The 22,750-nt window shown below is 44.4% G+C and overlaps 1 protein-coding gene across 2 annotated transcripts in view; it reads right to left on the bottom strand.

Moving 5' to 3' along the window:
- LOC121008936 (histidine--tRNA ligase, cytoplasmic-like) overlaps positions 1–22,750 on the bottom strand; it is a 115,212-nt gene that overhangs the window by 5,944 nt on the left and 86,518 nt on the right. For both annotated transcript variants that reach the window (XM_040441765.1, XM_040441775.1), the window contains 4 exons: positions 18,492–18,585; positions 1,292–1,419; positions 990–1,217; positions 121–237 (listed from right to left, as the gene is read on the bottom strand). In XM_040441765.1, the coding sequence (XP_040297699.1) occupies positions 121–237; positions 990–1,217; positions 1,292–1,419; positions 18,492–18,585 (567 nt within the window). The remainder of the gene's footprint in view (positions 1–120; positions 238–989; positions 1,218–1,291; positions 1,420–18,491; positions 18,586–22,750) is intronic.

Here is a 22,750-nt window from a genome sequence, read left to right as displayed (position 1 = left end):
TGAAAATGTCAATAAATATCATTGTGATTGCTAAGGAAACACGTGAAGGCCATCAATAATGCGTACTGCAGACATATTACATGTATAGTACACAGCAAACACGGCACAGTGTAAACTCACTTTGATACCACAGTTCCAGAGCATAGTAATAAGTTTCATCCTCTCCTCTACGTAATGTGGCTGTGCTGAAGCCACCAGAACTTGAGTTTCTGTGGTTCGCATATTCTTAAAAGATTCCTACAAAAAAAGTTGTAGTAACAGTTTTATAACTTCGTTTCACAGCGTTTTTTCTTTTGTGGCTTTGGACAGTGGAATTTTTAAGAAGATTCCACAGCAAAATAGCCGCTGACGGACACTCGGAATCCGCCTCCCATTATTTTCAATGGGAGGTCGCGCTGCCGTTCACGTGGCCGTAATGGGCCTGCACCAAGAAAGGTTGTCCATTCTTGGCACAATAGCAACTGTAAACCATGGTCTCTAATTGAGAACAATAGGTGACCGATTTTGCCTTACTGCCATTGGCTTTTTTTGGTGCAGAATCCACACTAAATTCCGCTGTCAAAAGCTCCCGTGCAAACATCCACTTAAACCTTCTTAGAATAATCTGACAAGTTACCAATGACATATGGAAAGTCAGTGTTTGCAGGCTCAGACCACCAGTAATTTTGAAATAAATAGCTAGCACAAACCCCTTCTGGTAAGCGATCTCACACAGTGTTTGCCCTGCTTTACCATTATTTGCACTGAAATACATTAAGAATTAGATAAATATGGCTGATTCTTAAAAAAATAGTCCTCAGGTACGGTACTGAAGCTTAGCCCCATTAACCTAACACAAACTATAGACAGGTGTGGTGCTTCTTACACAGTAAAATGCTCCTCCATATGTTGTCTGTGTAGCAAGCTAAAGATGACTGAGGTTCTTCAGCAAATCTACAAGTTATTTTAACGTTCAAACAATAAAAAATTTGTTTCTGCTTTACTCTTACCTCGGCTTTCTTCTCTGCCATAGATAGTATTCTCTCAATTCCAATGCTGATCCCCACACATGGTACTTTTCTGCCCTTGGCATCAAACATCCCCACCAGGTCATCATAACGCCCCCCTGCAGCTATGCTGCCAAATTCAGTTATCCTGTCAGTATCAACCAGCACAGCTTCATAGATCACTCCGGTGTAGTAATCCAAACCACGGGCCAGGCCTAGGTCAAAAGAGACCTGACAGAGAAATGACACTGGAGGCTAGACTGTTATCTTGAGTCACAGAAATGTAATACATTTTATGTTCATACCTTATCTGCCACTCCAAAGATTTCCAAGTAGTTGTGAAGTAATTTAAGATCCTTCAGTGCTTCCATTGCCACTGAGTTTTGAGAAACTACTGAATCGTCCCATAGGTGTTCTAGCAGTGCCAAGCCACCTAAGAAGAAAGCATTTCATATTACACTGTACAATTCACTGTCTATGCAGTAGGGTTCATGTAGATCATGACAAAGGGACAACTATAGGGTATGCACTGGTGCCCGAGAGAGCCAAAAGTACCCTCTGCCACATAACAAGACCAGTATTATCAATTAATGGTAGGCAGGGTCCCTGTTACAGATGTTATGGTGCCACCCAGGAGCTTCTAGTTGTACCTCTAACCATGATTGTATATGAAAAGGTATGTTTTGTTTGACTGACAGACTATCCTTCCTACCAGAATGACGGACATCATGATGAAGCAAAATGGCCTCCATTACATGGCAATAATGTTCATTAGGAGCTCTTGGGTAACGGATCAAGCAATGTGTTGTGGTTTCCATTATGAACAAAAACTACAAAGTAGACATGAACAAAGTCTACCAGGCCTAAATACTGAGACATATAAACATTATCTGTATTGAATGACATTAAAAGATGTATTTATTGCTAAAAACCCAAGCAAGAAAGAACAACAAAAATCACTTGGGAGCCTTTGGTGCCTAAATGTAAAAGTTTAATGACAAGTTTTGGTCGCATTGTTGACCATTTTCGTTGCCATCTAGAGCCCGCACTCATAGGGTGCTCTCTCTTGTGGAAGATTTTACCTTTTACTGTACAATGTGTACATATGTTTTTCTGCTGTACAATATGCATTTACTAACCGTTTTTCTTTCACTGATTGTATTTTTTTTTTGCATATACTGAATAATCCTTTGGATATTGGTGTGGTCTCAACAATACAGAACTGCATAAAATGTACTGTAAAATAATGTACAGTGCAATAACTTGTCTATACACAGGGCCATATAGCATCCCGCTAAATAGTTTTAAAAAGAATCCAAGTCTAGCAGAGTGAAAAATACTGTCTACACCCCTGGTGGTTTATGACAGTGAATGGGTTTATGTTAATATTTATGGAGGAAGTGAATGAAGCGTTTAACCCCTTCACTACCAAGCCACTTTTCACCTTAAATCCCAGGCAAATTTTTTCAAATCGGACATGCGTCACTTTATGTGCTAATAACTTTTTAAGGCTACTTTCACACTTGCGGCAGTGTGATCCGGCAAGCAGTTCTGTATGCCAACTGATGGCATTTGTAAGACTGATCAGGATCCTGATCAGTCTTAAAAATGCCTGATCAGTCAGAAAAATGCATTGAAATGCCGGATCAGTCTTTCGGGGGTCATCCGGCAAAAAAGGATCAGGCATTTATTTTTTTCACCTTTTTTTCGGTCTAAGCATGCGCACACCGGAAGATCGGATCAGGCATGCCGGTATTTTGAATGCTGGATCCGGCACTAATACATTCCTATGGAAAAAAATGCCGGATCCGGCATTCGGGCAAGTCTTCAGCTTTTTTGGTCGGAGATAAAACCGTAGCATGCTGCAGTTTTTTATCTTTTGCCTGATCAGTCAAAAAGACTGAACTGAAGACATCCTGAACGGATTGCTCTCCATTCAGAATGCATGGGGATATACCTGATCAGTTCTTTTCCGGTATAGAGCCCCTAGTACGGAAAAATTCACAATTTTCTATATTCGAATTTCTCTACTTGTAAGGGCTCATGCACACAAACATATTTTCTTTCTATGTCCGTTCCGTTTTTTTTTGCGGACCTTATGCGGAACCATTCATTGTGGTTTCACAAAACGGAACCATTCATTGTGGTTTCACAAAAACCCGAGGGTACTCCGTGTGTATTCCGTTTCCGTATGTATGTATGTAATTCCGTTCCGCAAAAAAAATAAAAAAATACTATTATTGTTCGCATTACGGACAAGGATAGTACTGTTCTATTAGGGGCCAGCTGTTCCGTTCCGCAAAATACGGAATGCACACGGACATCATTCCTATTTTTTTTTGCGGACCGCAAAATACATACAGTCGTGTGCATGAGGCCTAAGACAGATAGTAATACCTCATAAAATAGTTATCAATATTCCACATATGTCTGCCTTATGTTGGCATAATTTTATAAATGTCATTTTATTTTTTTAGGACATTAGAAGGTTTAGAATTTTAGAAGCAATTTTTTAACTACATTTTCCAAACCATTTTTAAGCACCAATTCAGTTATAAAGTGATTTTGAGGGGCTTACGTAATGGAAACCACCCATAAATTACCCCATTTTAGAAACTACACCCCTCAAAACTGATGTTACAAACTTTGTTAACCCTTGAGGTGTTCCACAAGAATTAAAGGAAAATGGAGGTGAAATTTCAAAATGTTATTTTTTGGTATATTTTTTATGTTAATCAATTTTTTTTGCAACACAGCAAGGGTTAATAGCAAAATAAACCTTAATATGCATTAGTCTGATTTCGCAGTTTACAGAAATACCCCATATGTGGTGATAAACTGCTCTATGGGCACGTGGCAGTGGTCAGAAGGAAAGGAGCGCCATATGGATTTAGGTAGAATGGTTTTTAGGCACCATTTTGTATTTGAACAGACCCTGATGTACCCCTGCAGTGGAAACCCTCAAAAAGTGACCCCATTTTGAAAACTACTGAGGTACTGAGCACTTTGACCCCCTAAGCGTTTTACGGAATTTGGAAATACTTGGCAGTAAAAAAAAGTTTCATTTCTTCCAATAAAATGTTGCTTTAGCCCCAAATCTGTCATTTTCACAAGGGTTAACAGGAGAAAAAGCACCGCATAATTTGTTACCCATTTTCTCCTGAATGCGGCAACACCCCATATGTAGTGGTAAACTGCTGTGGGGGCACATGGCAGGACTCAGAAGGGAAGGAGCTCCATATGACTTTTGCAGCGCAGATTTTGATGGATTGGTTTAAAGGTGCCATTGGTTTTTATTTTTTGAGTGATTGTCTTATGTGGGGGTTCATTTTTTGCAGGATGAGGTGACGTTTTCATTGGTACCATTTTGGGGTACATAAGACTTTTTGATCGCTTGGTATTACACTTTTTGTGAGGCAAGGTGATAAAAAATGGCTGTTTTTTTTTTGACAGCATTCACCTGAGGGGGCATATCATGTGATATTTTTATAGAGCAGGTTGTTACGGATGCGGCAATACAGGATATGTCTAATTTTTATTTGTTACGTTTTACACAGTGAAAGCATTTTTGAACAGAATAAAATCTTGTTTTTGTGTTGCCATTTTCATCACTTTAAAAAAGGATAAATATGGACAGAGTACTCAAAGAAATCCGGGACCATGTGTTTACACAAAGAATATAGGTTTTATTTAATTATGCTATTGGGTCCGCAAACAATAAAATCAATAAATGAATGGCAGCCTAAGATGTAGATAAATATTGGCTCTATATATAATAGATAACAGTGGCATACGAATATCGACAATACTATATACTGCAGCTAAACAGAAATAAAGTTGTTAAGTGGAGACAGTACATATGCTCAAAATTACAGATACAATAATCGATAAAATATTCGATAAATTATTCGACCCAATGTCTATAGAAGGGATATATTTCCCCTAAAAAATCGATGGTAAATAAAAATCGATTCTATACATGAACACACACGACTTCAAGATATGTAATAAACATAATGTGATGATTATGACATAATAGACTGCGTGCAGAATTATTAGGCAAATGAGTATTTTGACCACATCATCCTCTTTATGCATGTTGTCTTACTCCAAGCTGTATAGGCTCGAAAGCCTACTACTAATTAAGCATATTAGGTGATGTGCATCTCTGTAATGAGAAGGGGTGTGGTCTAATGACATCAACACCCTATATTAGGTGTGCATAATTATTAGGCAACTTCCTTTCCTTTGGCAAAATGGGTCAAAAGAAGGACTTGACAGGCTCAGAAAAGTCAAAAATAGTGAGATATCTTGCAGAGGGATGCAGCACTCTTAAAATTGCAAAGCTTCTGAAGCGTGATCATCGAACAATCAAGCGTTTCATTCAAAATAGTCAACAGGGTCGCAAGAAGTGTGTGGAAAAACCAAGGCGCAAAAAAACTGCTCATGAACTGAGAAAAGTCAAGCGTGCAGCTGCCAAGATGCCACTTGCCACCAGTTTGGCCATATTTCAGAGCTGCAACATCACTGGAGTGCCCAAAAGCACAAGGTGTGCAATACTCAGAGACATGGCCAAGGTAAGAAAGGCTGAAAGACGACCACCACTGAACAAGACACACAAGCTGAAACGTCAAGACTGGGCCAAGAAATATCTCAAGACTGATTTTTCTAAGGTTTTATGGACTGATGAAATGAGAGTGAGTCTTGATGGGCCAGATGGATGGGCCCGTGGCTGGATTGGTAAAGGGCAGAGAGCTCCAGTCCGACTCAGACGCCAGCAAGGTGGAGGTGGAGTACTGGTTTGGGCTGGTATCATCAAAGATGAGCTTGTGGGGCCTTTTCGGGTTGAGGATGGAGTCAAGCTCAACTCCCAGTCCTACTGCCAGTTTCTGGAAGACACCTTCTTCAAGCAGTGGTACAGGAAGAAGTCTGCATCCTTCAAGAAAAACATGATTTTCATGCAGGACAATGCTCCATCACACGCGTCCAAGTACTCCACAGCGTGGCTGGCAAGAAAGGGTATAAAAGAAAAAAATCTAATGACATGGCCTCCTTGTTCACCTGATCTGAACCCCATTGAGAACCTGTGGTCCATCATCAAGTGTGAGATTTACAAGGAGGGAAAACAGTACACCTCTCTGAACAGTGTCTGGGAGGCTGTGGTTGCTGCTGCACGCAATGTTGATGGTGAACAGATCAAAACACTGACAGAATCCATGGATGGCAGGCTTTTGAGTGTCCTTGCAAAGAAAGGTGGCTATATTGGTCACTGATTTGTTTTGTTTTGTTTTTGAATGTCAGAAATGTATATTTGTGAATGTTGAGATGTTATATTGGTTTCACTGGTAAAAATAAATAATTGAAATGGGTATATATTTGTTTTTTGTTAAGTTGCCTAATAATTATGCACAGTAATAGTCACCTGCACACACAGATATCCCCCTAAAATAGCTAAAACTAAAAACAAACTAAAAACTACTTCCAAAAATATTCAGCTTTGATATTAATGAGTTTTTTGGGTTCATTGAGAACATGGTTGTTGTTCAATAATAAAATTAATCCTCAAAAATACAACTTGCCTAATAATTCTGCACTCCCTGTATGTATAATGCTGCACTGATGTCGCTGTAACCGTGTATATGATATGATATCATAAGGATGTAATTGGATATGACTTATCTATCTCAATAAAAATGATATTCGAAAAAAAAAAAAATCGATTCTATGCAATGTCCTGCAGAAAGACGATCGATAGTATCCAATGAATTTTCGAGACCAAGCAACAATGTTCATAACTTTACTTCCCCCAAAAAATTGAATAAAAAGTGATCAAAAAGTCATACATACTTCCAAATGATATTAGCAAAAACTACAGATCGTCTCGCAAAAAAATTGCCCTCACATAGCTCCGTAGACTTAACTATAAAAAAGTTATGGGGGTCAGAATAGGCAAACACTTCCCATTTCCTTCCTGCAGTGATCATAGAGATGTGGGCAGAAAGGTTATGAAAAGAGCTGTGCATGTGGCTACTTTCACACCTGCGTTTGGAATTCCGTTTGTGAGATCCGTTTCAGGGATCTCACAAACAGTTCAAAACGGATCAGTTCAGCCCCAATGCATTCTGAATGGATAAGGATCCGTTCAGAATGCATCAGTTTGGCTGCGCTTGGTCTCCATTCCGCTTTTGAGGTGGACACCAAAATGCTGCTTGCAGCGTTTTGGTGTCCACCTGACGATGCAGAGCCAAACGGATCTGTCCGGAATCACAATTGAAGTCAATGGGGGACGGATCAGTTTGTCCTGGCTCCGCTTTGACACGGATCCGTTAGAAACCGCACATCTCTGCGCATGCCCAGTAACTTCCTGTCCCTCCCCTCATCGTCGGCCATTTTGGATTATCGACTTGATGAAGACTGGTAAGTATATGAAGTTTTTTTTCTATCTATCTATCTATCTATCTCTGGGGGGGGGGGCTGCTGGCACTTGGGAAGGGGTGTGTGTGTCTGGAACAGTGGGGGCTGCCTTTATGGGGGGCTATTGGCTCTGGGGATGGCTGCTGGCACTGGGTTGGGGGGCTGCTGGCACTGGGGTGTGGAGGCTGCTGGCACGGGTGGGGGGTGGCTGTAACTGTGGGAGCTCCTGGCACTGCGGGGATGTGTGTGGCTGGAATTGGGGGGTCTGCTGGCACTGCGGGGGTGTTTGTGGCTGGAACTGTGTGGTGCTTCTGGCACTGCAGGAGTTTTTGTAGCTGTAACTGTGGTTGCTGCTGGCACTGCGGGGGTGTTTGTGGCTGGAACTGTGCGGTGCTTCTGGCACTGCAGGGTTTTTTGTGGCTGGAACTGTGGGGTCTGCTGGCATTGGGGGGGGCTGAGGGCACTGTGGGAAGGTTGTTTGGAACTGGGGGGCTGATGTCACTGTGGGGGACTGCTGGCACTATGGGGGGCTGCAGGCACTATGCGGGGCTGCTGTCTCTGGGGGGGATTATGGCTCCTGTTGGGTTAATTTTTTTAATCATTTTATTATTAGGGTCGTCCCCCAAAAAAAAAAAAAGAATTTCTAGAAAGTTCTGCGGTGGGCAAGCACCAATCTATATTTTAAAAAGTAAGTATTAAAAATTAAAAAAAATGTTGTGGATATATGAGGAAATAGTGCTCTAAACAAGTTCCTTTAAAGGGTTTCTACCACCACATTTTGACCTAATTAGCTGTCTGACACTAGCGATCTGCTGTACCTAACCATGCTATTGTAATACTTTTCTCTGCAACGGTTACCCTAAAAAACGAACTTTTATTGCTATGCAAATGAGCCTCTAGGTGCTATGGGGGAGTCTTTTCAGCACCTAGAGGCTCCGTCTACTCACCATGTCTGCCGCCCAGCTCGTCCCTCCAGCCTGCCCATCTCCTCTAGATTGACAGCCTCCATTGCATCCATATTCTCGCGCCTGCGCCGTGTGCATCTGTATTCGGCGCAGGCGCAGTGACTGTTGGACCGCACCCTGGGCCGGCATCTCCACTGCGCCTGCGCCGATGACGTCAGAGTGCTCCCAGGAACAGACGACGCCCGGCCTCAAGCAGTGGAGATGCGCAGGCACAGTAGAGATGCCGGCGCAGGGAGCGGTCTGACAGTCACTGCGCCTGCGCCGAATACAGACGCACATGGCGCAGGCGCGAGAATTCGGCCGCAATGGAGGCTGTCAATCTAGAGGAGATGGGCGGGCTGGAGGGTAACCGTTGCAGAGAAAAGTATTACAATAGCATGGTTAGGTACAGCAGACACTAGCAGATCGCTAGTGTCAGACAGCTAATTAGGTCAAAATGTGGTGGTAGAAACCCTTTAACGTTATCTGCATTTTGTCTGGTATTCTGTTGCGTACAGATGTCATCAAAGAAGACAAGCATCGATTGGAAAAACCCACCCAGAAGGTGCAGGCGTATTCAGTGGCCAGTAAGTATAAAATCAACACTTGGAGTTTGTACTGTTTGATTTGTTGCATTACTCAGTATGTGCTCTTATTATAGATTTTATCATCATCATCAGCCGAGGGCTCTCCAGCTGTGGCCGGCTCACCTGCCGGAGCTCCAGTGCTGGAATCGCCAGCGTCCAGGGGAGGTGGACCAAGCCTGGACCGGGGCTGTCAAGAAGTAAATCTATATACACAGTTGCAAGAAAAAGTATGTGAACCCTTTGGAATTATATGGATTTCTGCACAAATTGGTCATAAAATGTGATCTGATCTTCATCTAAGTCACAACAATAGACAATCACAGTCTGCTTAAACTAATAACACACAAAAAATTAAATGATACCATGTTTTTATTGAACACAGCATGTAAACATTCACAGTGCAGGTGGAAAAAGTATGTGAACCCCTAGACTAATGACATCTCCAAGAGTTAATTGGAGTGAGGTATCAGCCAACTGGAGTCCAATCAGATGAGATTGGAGGTGTTGGTTACAGCTGCCCTGCCCTATAAAAAACACACACCAGTTCTGAGTTTGCTTTTCACAAAAAGCATTGCCTGATGTGAATGATGCCTCGCACAAAAGAGCTCTCAGAAGACCTACGATTAAGAATTGTTGACTTGCATAAAGCTGGAAAGGGTTATAAAAATATCTCCAAAAGCCTTGCTGTGTATCAGTCCATGGTAAGACAAATTGTCTATAAATCGAGAAAGTTCAGCACTGCTGCTACTCTCCCTAGGAGTGGGCATACTTTAAAGATGACTGCAAGAGCACAGCGCAGACTGCTCAATGAGGTGAAGAAGAATCCTAGAGTGTCAGCTAAAGACTCACAAAAGTCTCTGGCATATGCTAACATCCCTGTTAGCGAATCTACGATACATAAAACACTAAACAAGAATGGATTTCATGGGAGGATACCACAGAAGAAGCCACTGCTGTCCAAAAAAAACATTGTTGCACGTGTACAGTTTGCACAAGAGCACCTGGATGTTCCACAGCAGTACTGGCAAAATATTCTGTGGACAGATGAAACCAAAGTTGAGTTGTTTGGAAGAAACACACAACACTGTGTGGAGAAAAAGAGGCACAGCACACCAACATCAAAACCTCATCCCAACTGTGAAGTATGGTGGTGGGGGCATCATGGTTTGAGGCTGCTTTGCTGCGTCAGGGCCTGGACGGATTGCTATCATCGAAGGAAAAATGAATTCCCATGTTTATCAAGACATTTTGCAGGAGAACTTAAGGCCATCTGTCCACCAGCTGAAGCTCAATAGAAGATGAGTGTTGCAACAGGACAACAGCCCAAAGCATAGAAGTAAATAAACAACAGAATGGCTTAAACAGAAGAAAATACGACTTCTGGAGTGGCCCAGTCAGAGTCCTAACCTCAACCCGATTGAGATGCTGTGGCATGACCTCAAGAAAGCGACATCACACCAGACATCCCAAGAATATTGCTGAACTGAAACAATTCTGTAAAGAGGAATGGTCAAGAATTACTCCTGACCATTCTACACGTCTGATCTGCAACTACAGGAAAAGTTTGGTTGAAGTTATTGCTGCCAAAAGAGGTTCAACCAGTTATTAAATCCAAGGGTTCACATACTTTTTCCACCTGCACTGTGAATATTCACGTGGTGTGTTCAATAAAAACATGGTAACATTTAATTATTTGTGTGTTATTAGTTTAAGCAGACTGTGATTGTCTATTGTTGTGACTTAGATGAAGATCAGATCACATTTTATGACCAATTTGTGTAAAAATCCATATAATTACAAAGGGTTCACATACTTTTTCTTGCAACTGTATATATATAATTTTTTTTATTTAAATACATTCTGTTTAAAACATTTTTTGTTTTTGTTTCAGCAATCTGCACCTAGAGCCGCCAGCGAGCATCCCCCAGTCGCCTCCAGAGTCTACGGGAATAAGCGTGGCGGTCGTAGACGTGCAAGTCTTGATTAAGTAGTCTTAATTTGCATTTTGTATTAGGATTTACATTTAATTTTGTATTTCCTTTTTTTCAGGGTTCCAGAGCTAAAACCGGATGATCTTTAAATTTCAACAAGATAGCCCTGGAGAAATTTTAGGAGCATGACAACCTTGGGGATCTGAATACATGAAGAGGGGGGAACCTAATTGCTACTCATTCCAAAATGGATCCGCTAAACAGATGCAAAAACGGAAACGAACGTGACAAACGGATCCGCAATACAGACGGATCCGTTTGAACGGATCCGTCTGAATGGCGTCCGTTTGTCTCCGTTTAGACATTTTATTGACGGATCCGTTTCCATTGAGTTTCACACGGATCTGTGAAAACACCAGTGTGAAAGTAGCCTAACAGTACAGCTGCACAGTTCTCTCTATAATCGCGCACAGAAATTCAGAGCACTGTGTAGAAACATTAAAGGTGGAGCTCAGGGAGTGTGTGCAGGAGCACATTTTCCATGGGCAAGAGTATATGAGCTGTTGGGCTGTGGAGCTTAGATGGAGCAGTATTGAGAATCAGCATTCTCTCCTGTATACCATATTTTTCTTTAATTTGGAACTTGGAGCTGTGGGCTATAATGAACTACTTTAAAGGGTTTCTATCACTTCCTATCACATATTTAGGTGTCAGACACTAGCGATCCGCTAGTGTCTGCTCTAACAAACCATCCTAATATGATAGGCTTTGGGGCAGCCGTTTTGCTAAAATAACAACTTATATCTATATGCTTATGAGCCTCTAGGTGCTATGGGGGAGTCATTAGCACCTAGAGGCTCCGTCTACCTTCATAAACTGTCGCCGCCCAGCGCGTCCCTCCAGCCCGCCCATCTCCTGCTGAATGCGATCCTCTCCGTGCGCGTCTCTGTTCTGCGCATGCGCAGTGAATGTCTGACCGCTTCCCTGCTCAGACATCTCCACTGCGCCTGCGCCGATGACATCATAGTGCTCCGAGGAACAGGCGCAGTGGAGATGTCTGAGCAGGGAAGCGGTCAGACATTCACTGCGCATGCGCAGAACAGAGACGCGCACGGAGAGGATCGCATTCAGCAGGAGATGGGCGGGCTGGAGGGACGCGCTGGGCGGCGACAGTTTATGAAGGTAGACGGAGCCTCTAGGTGCTAATGACGCCCCCATAGCACCTAGAGGCTCATTAGCATATAGATATAAGTTGTTATTTTAGCAAAACGGCTGCCCCAAAGCCTATCATATTAGGATGGTTTGTTAGAGCAGACACTAGCGGATCGCTAGTGTCTGACACCTAAATATGTCATACGAAGTGATAGAAACCCTTTAACAGCCGTGAATATGCTTTAAGGCAGTGATGGCTAACCTCTGGCACTCCAACTGTGGTAACACTACGACTCCCAGCATGCTCCATTCATTTCTATGGAGTTCTGAGAACAGCCAAGCAAGTATGCATCTTGGGAGTTGTAGTTTTACGTCTGGAGTGCCGGAGGTTAGCCATCACTGCTTTAGGGTAACTGCACACAATGCGGATTACATGCGGTTTTTCCATGCAAATTTTTAAAAGGAAAAAACTGATCGTAATACAGTATCAGCAAAGTGAATGAGATTTGACAAAGCTTTTTTCTTCTGTGCAGAAATTGACTTGTTGAGAAGATTTTAAAATCAACAGCCTGTTTGTGTGATTCCACACGTTCTATATAGTGGTTTTTCCCATAGACTTCAATGGGGTTATTAATATAAACAAAAACTCCACAACAAAAACATAAAAACGTACCAAACCCATGACAAATAGTGAGGCTTTACTGTATGTGTGTTGTTTTATATGGTTTTGCTGTGGATTTCTTGAGGATTTTCTGCATACAAATCTGTACAGGTACCCTTAAAGGGCTTCTCTACAACTATCCTTCGGTCAGGCTACCAATGTTTGATTGTGTGGGTCCAACATGCAGGGCTCCTGCTGATCAGCACAATGAAGGGGCCACGGCGAACCTGTAAGGGAGGACTAAATGTGACTCTAATTAGCCAGCAAGTCTTTGGCCCCTTTCAGACGAGCGAGTTCCACGCATCAGACTCGCAGTGTGTGTATGCAGCAGCTCCCAACCTGACCTCCCAGCACTGCTGGGGTCACATAGCATTATATTGATTTATGGTGCTATGTAACCAGGGGCGGACTGACCGGTCGGTTACTTCGGACACGGTCCGAGGGCCCGGAAGGGATGGGGGCCCGCCGCAGAATAACATTATGTGTTAATGTTATGCCCCAGGGCTCTAGTCTTGTCGCCATTTGCGACTAGAGCCGCGCCGCAGCTCTGAATACAGCGGCGGGCACAGAAGCTGAACTATCATGTTCACTTCTTATCAGCAGCGCAGAGTGGAAGAGTCTCTCCCTCCCCTGTGCTGCTGCTGCCGCGGCCAATAAGAAGAGGGACAGGGGGAGGGGCTGTGGCTACTGCGCCACCAATGAAGATAACTGAGCTGTTAATACAAATACAGGAGGCGGGTGCTGGAATCAAATAGCGGCACCCGACCTCTATGACTGGGAGCGGCACCTAAGGGGTTAACTGCCGCTGATCGCAGCTCCCTGTCATAAAGGTCGGGTGCCGGCTATTTGATTCCAGCACCCGCCTCCTGTATTTGTATTAACAGCTCAGTTATCTTCATTGGTGGCGCCCCCCCCCCCCCCGTATAATAAACATTGAGTGCGCCCCCCCCAGTATAATAAACATTGAGTGCGCCCCCCCCAGTATAATAAACATTGAGTGCGGCCCCCCCCAGTATAATAAACATGGAGTGCGGGCCCCCCCCCAGTATAATAAAGATTGAGTGCGGCCCCCCCCAGTTTAATAAACATTGGTGGCGCAGTGGGCAGTGCCAATGAGGGTTAAAAAAATAATAATTAACTCACCTCCTCCAATTGATCGCGTAGCAGCCGGTCTCCTGTACTTTCTTCAGGACCTGTGGTGACGTCACTGAGCTCCATCACATGGTCCATTACCATGGTGATGGATCATGTGATGTATCATGTGATGAGCACAGTGATGTCACCACAGGTCCTGAAGAAAGTACAGGAGACTGGCTGCTACGTGATCAATTGGAGGAGATGAGTTAATTTTTATTTATTTTTTTAACCCTCATTGGCACTGCCCAACAATGTTTATATATTTATTATACTAGGGAGGGGGGGGAAGCACTGCCCACCGATGTTTATATATTTATTATACTAGGGAGGGGGGGGAAAGCACTGCCCACCAATGTTTAAATATTTATTATACTAGGGAGGGGGGGGGGGCGCACTGCCCACCAATGTTTATATATTTATTATACTAGGGAGGGGGGGCGCACTGCGCCACCAATGTTTATTATACTGGGGTGTTGGGGGGGCGCACTGCGCCACCAATGTTTATTATACTGGGGTGTTGGGGGGGGGGGCGCACTGCGCCACCAATGTTTATTATACTAGGGAGGGGGGGCGCACTGCGCCACCAATGTTTATTATACTGGGGTGTTGGGGGGGCGCACTGCGCCACCAATGTTTATATGTTTATTATACTAGGGAGGGGGGGCGCACTGCGCCACCAATGTTTATTATACTGGGGTGTTGGGGGGGGGGGCGCACTGCACCACCAATGTTTATATGTTTATTATACTAGGGAGGGGGGGCGCACTGCGCCACCAATGTTTATTATGTTGGGGGGGACGCACTGCGCCACCAATGTTTATTATGTTGGGGGGGACGCACTGCGCCACCAATGTTTATTATACTGGGGTGTTGGGGGGGGCGCACTGCGCCACCAATGTTTATTATATTGACCTTCTACTACGCATTCTGCATTAAAGAATGCTATTATTTTCCCTTATAACCATGTTGTTATAAGGGAAAGTAATACAGTGAATAGACTTTCATCCTAGCAACCATGCGTGAAAATCGCACGGTTCAACCGGAAGGATGGATCCGGCATTCCGGTATTTTGAATGCCGGATACGGCACTAATACATTCCTATGGGGAAAAATGCTGAATCCGGCATTCAGGCAAATCTTCAGTTTTTTTCGCCAGAGATAAAACCGTAGAATGCTGCTGTTTTATCTTTTGCCTGATCAGTCAAAAAGACTGACCTGAAGACATCTTTTCCGGTATAGAGCCCCTGTGCCGGAACTCTATGCCGGAAATGAAAAACGCTAGTGTGAAAGTACCCTAAAATATTAAGTTTAAATCCCCCCTTTCCCAATTTTACATATAAAATATATAAACAATAAATAAACATATTACATAGCGCTGTGTCCGAAAAGTCCAAACTATTAAATTATTAAAAAATATCTCCTATGCGGTGAGCATTCACCATTTTTAGTCACCTTGTCACCCCAAAAAATAGGATAGGACTGTTCTATTATGGGCCGAACGTTTTTATAAAATGCGAAATGTACGCGGCTTTTTTTGGTGTTTTTTTTTTTTTGCACGGTATTGAGTATCGCAATACTTTTTTATGGTGACGAAAGCGAATCAAAACTTTGGTATCGAAACAACCCTACGCCAATCTGATCGGCGTAGCGTTGTCACGATACCAAAATTTTGATTCAGTTTTGATTTGGCAACTAAAAATGTAATTTGGCTCCTAAATTTTTCAGTCCAGGAGCCAATGGCTACTAGGTATTTTTTTTAGTCTGGAGCACTGTGCCCAGCACCCCGATTCCGAATGTTATGCTGGCCTGGTAATGGCAGCGGGGCCCGGTGCAGTCACTGTATTCTATTACACCGGGCCCCGCTCACTGTAATACTAATATTCATATGTGAACAACTTGAAATCCTCTGCGATCCTCTCCCTCTCTGTACTCACAAACTCAGTAGCAGGCCGGGCGGCAGCGCAACTCACTGACGTCACGCGCCTGCTCCTCCCACTTTATGAATGAAGCAGGCGGAGCCAGTGGCGTTGCTAGGGCTGGTGTCACCCGGTGCGGTAGAAAATGGTGTCACCCCCCCACCACCCAAAGCAATAATTTTTTAGCCATATATGGGGGCTATGGTGGTGCTGCTGCCATAGGGGGCATCCGTTAGCTCAGCAGACCCCCCCTAGCAGTCAGAGCCTGGTCTCGGGAGGGGCACTTCCAGATTATTTTCTGTCCACCACCACAAAACAATGGTGCTAATAGAACAGACTACACAGTGTAGCGGTATACTGTATATTGTGTGACGTCAGTGAGTTGCGCTGCCGCCCGGCCTGCTACTGAATTTGTGAGTACAGAGAGGGAGAGGATCGCAGAGGATTTCAAGTTGTTCACATATGAATATTAGTATTACAGTGAGCGGGGCCCGGTGTAATAGAATACAGTGACTGCACCGGGCCCCGCTGCCATTACAACACCAGATGCCGGCCCCCAGACCCTGTATTGGGGATCATTCACTCACAGGGGCACTGTTATGGGGAGGATCTGTGGATGACACATATATAGCATATGGTGCTATATATGTGTCACCCACAGAAATCCCCCCCACAACAGTGCCACCCACAGAGCCTCCACAACAGTGCCATCCACAGAGCCCCCACAACAGTGCCATCCACAGAGCCCCCACAACAGTGCCATCCACAGAGCCCCCACAACAGTGCCATCCACAGAGCCCCCACAACAGTGCCATCCACAGAGCCCCCATAACAGTGCCATCCACAGAGCCCCCATAACAGTGCCATCCACAGAGCCCCCATAACACCTTTTGGTTCAAAATATTTTTTAATTTGGCTATTCCCCACCCCTCTTGTAATTGTTCCGCTACTTGTGGGCTGCACGGGAATGAGTTCAGTCACTTCGGTGCGCAATCCCGTCCTGCCACGCGTGATCCCGCAAGACCCGCCGCTGTAGGTCACGGGTCTCGCGGGATCACGCGCCGCAGGATGGGATTGCGCACCGAAGTGACTGAACTCATGCCCATGTAGCCCGCAAGTAGCGGATCAGTGGAACAAGTACAAGGTGGGTGGGGGGATGATCTGTGGGGTTGCCCAGACAGCTAGGCCCTTCACAGTAGTTATTAACCCCTTTCAGCAGTCCCCCATTCACTGAAGGGGGGACTGCTGAAAGGGATTAATAACTACTGTGAAGGGCCTCCCCCCCCTTTCACAGTAGTTATGCCCAGATATGTGCCCCCTTCACAGTAGTTATGCCCACACTGCTTCTAACAGAGGCTCACTAATATGCCGTGAGATTAGATCACCCCATATGAGTGCATTGAATCAATTCTTTCCTATGGGGAAAAATCTGACACTGGAGGTCATCATGCAGAGTGTGAGGACGTCCAGCGTCAGATACCGGACCAAGGGTCTGTTTTACGCCAGGAAGCCCTCAGCCACTAGAGGCTGACTTATTGCTGGAACTTAAACAATGCAGTTTCTCTAGAACATTGCAGCTCGATTTGCAAAAGGGACACTGTACCCAGACCACTTCAATGAGCTGAAGGGGTCTGGGTGCCTTTTGTGTCACTTTAACTTTGAAATCTTATTAAAGATTGTGTAGGGTGTGGCTGGAGGCGGGGCATGGAGGCGGGACAAGGGTGGGGCTTGCAGCAGAACATGGGTGGGGCCTGTAAGGGGGCCCTTGATTTATTTTGCCCGGGGGCCCTGAGGGTTCTCAGTCCGCCCCTGTATGTAACCCTTACAGTTCTGGAATGTATTGTATAACAGTGACATATAATGCTGTCAGTGTTATCCAATACATTCCAGAACTGTAAGGGTTACATGGCATCATAAATCAATATAATGCTTTACGACCATGGCAGTGCTGGGAGGTCAGGACGGGAACTGCCGCATACTCTCACTGCGAGTCCGATGCCTGGAACTCGCTAGTCCGAAAGGGGCCTTTCTGAAATATCCTAAAATGACCAATCTTGATAGGTCCTTTCTATCTTTGGCTAGAGAACAGAGAGGAGAGCCGGAGATAAACTTGCCTGTCATCCATATTCTATGGAGTAGTAGATTATATTTGCTACAACAAGATGCCTTTAGTCACATACAAATCAGCATAAGCCATGCTCCCCAAGAGGAGGATGTCCTTGTACTTGCCTTTTGTTCATTTTTTTTGTATCACTCAAAAGGCAGAAAAAAGGATGAAATGCATAAATAATAAGCCTATATTACATAAATTATAGGCCTATATTACAAATTAGTTGCATTATTTACAATGCATGGAAGGGGACACATATTTCAAGAGAAGCCCATCACACGGCAATTTTGCTAATTTTCTCAAATGAACTGGAACTTTTATATGCATTGTATTTTACAATCTATGTGATTGTGTTTTGCCAGTCTATAATATATTTCCCCCGACCAGGCTGAAGCTTTTCCTTATTGGATCTATAATTTATGTCTGCTTCAATATGCTGGGACTCTACATTTTTCTGATGTATTTCCACAGGCATAACTACACTTTAATTAGCTTCCACCAGATAAAATCTTTCTGCCAGCCCGAGACTCAATTATTCTGGGTTGCAACGTATGCAAAAAAAAAAAGCCACTGAAAATACACAAAATGCTCTTTGGTCTCCAAGCATACCATTTATCACGGGCATCTTTAAGAACAGCACCCATGCTTCATACCGTTAAGTCTGATGTATTCACCCACTCGGTCTACAGTCTCTGGACTTAAACCCTTGTCCTCGATCATCTCACTCTTGACCTTGTCCCAAGGAACCTGAAAGACATCTGAAATACATAAGTTACTTGTCCTGAACAGTCTCCATTATAGATACCACTGAAAATCCATTCTCTCATCATAAAACCAAGCAAGAAATGAATGAGAAAAATGTCACCCAAACTGTGTGACATCAGAACGTTATAAATAGACGATTACAGCTCCTGTATCCAGTCACGTGCTAATGTCTGGCTTTTTCTAAATCAACTTCAGACCTTAAGTGCCAGCACAAGGCCAGATTTAAATGATATTCCTGCTCGGTCACAGATACATTTATCAAAGTAGGGGGGAGCAGTTTTGAATCCTTGTATATGTCTTCCATGTCCTGAAATGCGTAATATTATTATACTGCAATGTTGCCTGATATTGACGTATAAGCCATTAGAGAACATTTACTCTCAATAAAATTACCAGTACTACCTGGAAACAGAAGTCCCTGAGTTGTCCTCTCGTGTGAAGGCTTTGCATATTCTATTCAGTCACTGTTCGGTTATCAAGGACTAACAGATTCAAGTAAGAAAAGACAGATAGAGGTTGTCTCCCAGGTAGGGCTGCAGTAAACGATTATTTTAGAAATTGAGTAATCTAATAAGAAAACATTAATTAATAGACTGTTTTCCTTTATAAAAACTCATCAGACCCCCTACCATCAGTCCCCAACACCCTTCGTTCCCCCCTGTGCGATCAGCCCAAGTGCATCAGTTCCCTCTGGTGCCATCAGCTCCACTATCCCCCAGTGCCATCAGTCCCCCCCGTGCCATCAGCTCTCCCCCACCCCAGTGCCATCAGCTCTCCCCCACTTCTGCCAGAAGTTCCCCCCCAACCCCGCTCCTCCTGACACCCGGGGTGCACAGCATCACTGGTTGCTATGACGCTGTGCACTCCGGGCGCCCGGCCTTAGTCGCACCAACTTACCTTTCCAGCAGGAGCGCCGCCGACACTCCATCGTTCCTAGCTGCTCTGTGCCTGACGTCACACAGCGCGTCAGGTCACGGCGTGCGTACGTCAGGAGGTCAGTGTAGCGCGGGACCATAGACGTGCTGTGGAGTGACTGGAGGCCCCCTGCTGGAAAGGTGAGTATTCCAAGCGCAGCGGGAGACCACGGAGCGGGAGTAATAGCTAGCGCTTCACTCCCGCTCCGTGGTCACGTGACACAAACGAACCCTCGATGCAAAAAATTTACATTGAGGATTTTTTTTGTGTCGAATTACTCGATTTAGTCGAGTATTCGTTGTAGCCCTACTCCCAGGTTTCCACACACTATGTGCAGCACAGAAATATGTTAGGGGTTCCACTCTGGTTTACTTTTACACTCCAAAAATCTTAACTGCTTGCCTACAGAGAGGTTGTGAGCCCTAGAGACTGATGTGACTTATTGTAATCTACGTACAATACTGCAGAAAGTTTAACCCTATAGAGCAGGCATCCTCAAACTGCGGCCCTCCAGCTGTTGCAAAACTACAACTCCCAGCATGCCCGAACAGCCTACAGGTATCAGCCTACAGCAGGTCATTGTGGGAGTTGTAGTTTTACAACAGCTGGAGGGCCGCAGTTTGAGGATGCCTGCTATAGAGGCCTCCTGCACATGACTGTGTCCGTATTGTGGTCTGCAAATCACGAATCTGCAAAATACAGAAACCTTCCATGTGCACTCTGCATTTTTCTCACTCCCATAGCAAGAAATGACTATTGTCATCTGCAATAAGGAAAAGAATAGAACATGTTCTATAATTTGCAAAACAAACATACAGATGCGGACAGGACATGGATGACATCTGTGTGCTGTCTGTTTATTTATTTTTTGTGGACCCATAAAGATGAATGGGTCCGTGTGCAATCCGCAAAAAATGGAGATTGGACACGGATGCAAGATAAGGTCGTGTGCATGATCCCTTAACTGGCGATAAGTTATATCCTCCTGACCCCATTGTGCTGCATGTGTTAAAGGTTTTTCCAGGTTCTTATTATTGATGGCATACCCTAAGGATAGGCCATTAATATCTATAACGAAAGACAAGTCAGCACACAAATATAAAAATGATGAAACTACACGGAACTCATCCATGTTTTCCGCATCCATATGTCTATAGAACATGTCCTATACTTGTCCACAAAATGCAGACTGCAGACCCATTGAAGTCAATGGGCCCGCAAAAACATGGGGACGGTACATGGACCACTTCCATATTTTGCAGATCCAAGGTTTGCGGAGCAGAAAATGGTTACGGTCATGTGCATAAGGCCTAACTTTTTTGTTTTGTTTTTGCAGGATGTATTTGGAGGTGTGGCTGCCTCCATCTTGGTCGTGCACTCCTAGGTAACCCTTCCTTTCCATAGGCTGGTTTTAATTAGTGCAGTGTATATAGCTGTAGTCTGCTCTCCCCGAATAAACTGGAGGCCTGCTGGCACAGAGGGAGGAAACAAATCGAGCAGACACAGTATACATGTGGAGCCTGCTCTCCCTAAATTAATTTGAGGCTGGCAGGCAGGGAGAGCTATCATATAGAGTAGGTTCCCATCCAGAGAGCGGTCACTTGGTCATGGTGGATTGGCACAAATGATTTTGATCAAAAATCATATATTTGCTAAGTACCTCATATTCATTTACATAGTGCATACAGTATTAGGGCTTATTCACATGACCGTTGCCATATTGTGGCCCGCATACGGCGGGTCCGCAATACACGGGGCACCGGCCGTTTGCATTCCGCATCACGGATGCAGACCCATTCACTTGAATGGGTCCGCAAATCCGGAGATGCGGTGCAGAACGGAAGCACGGAACGGAACCCCACGGAAGCACTACGGAGTGCTTCCTGGGGTTCCGTGCCTCCGCACCACAAAAAGATAGAGCAAGTTCTATCTTTTTGCGGAACGGACGGATCGCGTACCCATTCAAGTGAATGGGTCCGTGATCTACATGCGGACTGGCCACAGTCGGTGCCCATGCATTGCGGACCGCAATTTGCCATCCACAGCACGGGCACGGAGGGGCAATGGTCGTGTGAACAAGCCCTTAATCTGACATGTTTCACTTTATTGTGGTAATAACTCTGAAACGCTTTTACTTATATAAGCGATTCTCCGATTGTTTTCTCGTAACATATTGTACTTCATGTTGGTGGTAAATTTTAATCAATATGTTTCACCTTTATTTATAAAACAAAAAATTCAAATTTGAACGTCTCTGCTTTTAAGGCCTCATGCACACGACCGTTGTTGTGTTCCGTTCCGCAAAATGGGGTTCCGTTGTTCCGTGATCCGTGTGTCTTCCTTTATTTTTGGAGGATCACCAGATCCAGGAAAGTAAAAGAAAATCTAAGACAGGTTTGCCATGCAAATGATAGGAAAAAAACGGACGCGGATGACAATCTTGTGTGCCTCCGTGTTTTTTAGCAGTCCCATTGACTTGAATGGGTCCGCAAACCGTTTTCCATGAAAATAATAGGACAGGTTATATTTTTTTGACGGACTGGAACCACGGATCACGGACGCGGATGACAAACGGTGCATTAGCCGAGTTTTCCACGGACCCACTGAAAGTCAATGGGTCCGCAGAAAATCACGAAAAACGGCACAACGGACACGGAATAAAACAACGGCCGTGTGCATGAGGCCTAAAGCAGATTGTAATACCTCATAAAATAGTTATTACCGTATTTTTCGCCCTATAAGCTGCACCTAGGTTTTTGAGGAGGAAAATAAGAAGATTTTTTTTTTTTTTTTAACCAAAAGGTGTGCTTTTGGTGGGTTTTGAACTAATGGTGGTCTGTGGATGACACTATTATGGGGGATCTGTGGATGATGCACTGTTATGGGGGTCCGTGGATGGCACTGTTATGGGGGCATCTGTGGATGACACTGTTATAGGGGCATCTGTGGATGACACTGTTATAGGGGCTTCTGTGGATGACACTGTTATAGGGGCATCTGTGGATGACACTGTTATGGGGGCATCTGGGGATGGCACTGTTATGGAGGCATTTGGGGATGGCACTGTTATGGAGGCATTTGGGAATGGCACTGTTATGGAGGCATCTGGGGATAGCACTATTATGGGGGCATCTGGGGATGGCATGACACTGCTATGGGGGGGGGGATCTGTGGATGACACAGCAATATTATGCTATGTGTCATCCACAGATCCCCCCCATTACAGTGTCCC

This window comes from Bufo bufo, chromosome 1, assembly GCF_905171765.1.
Source record: "Bufo bufo chromosome 1, aBufBuf1.1, whole genome shotgun sequence".
Taxonomy (NCBI): Eukaryota; Metazoa; Chordata; class Amphibia; order Anura; family Bufonidae; genus Bufo; species Bufo bufo.
Note: the sequence above shows the minus strand (reverse complement) of the source record. Positions and strands in the feature narration are given on the sequence as shown.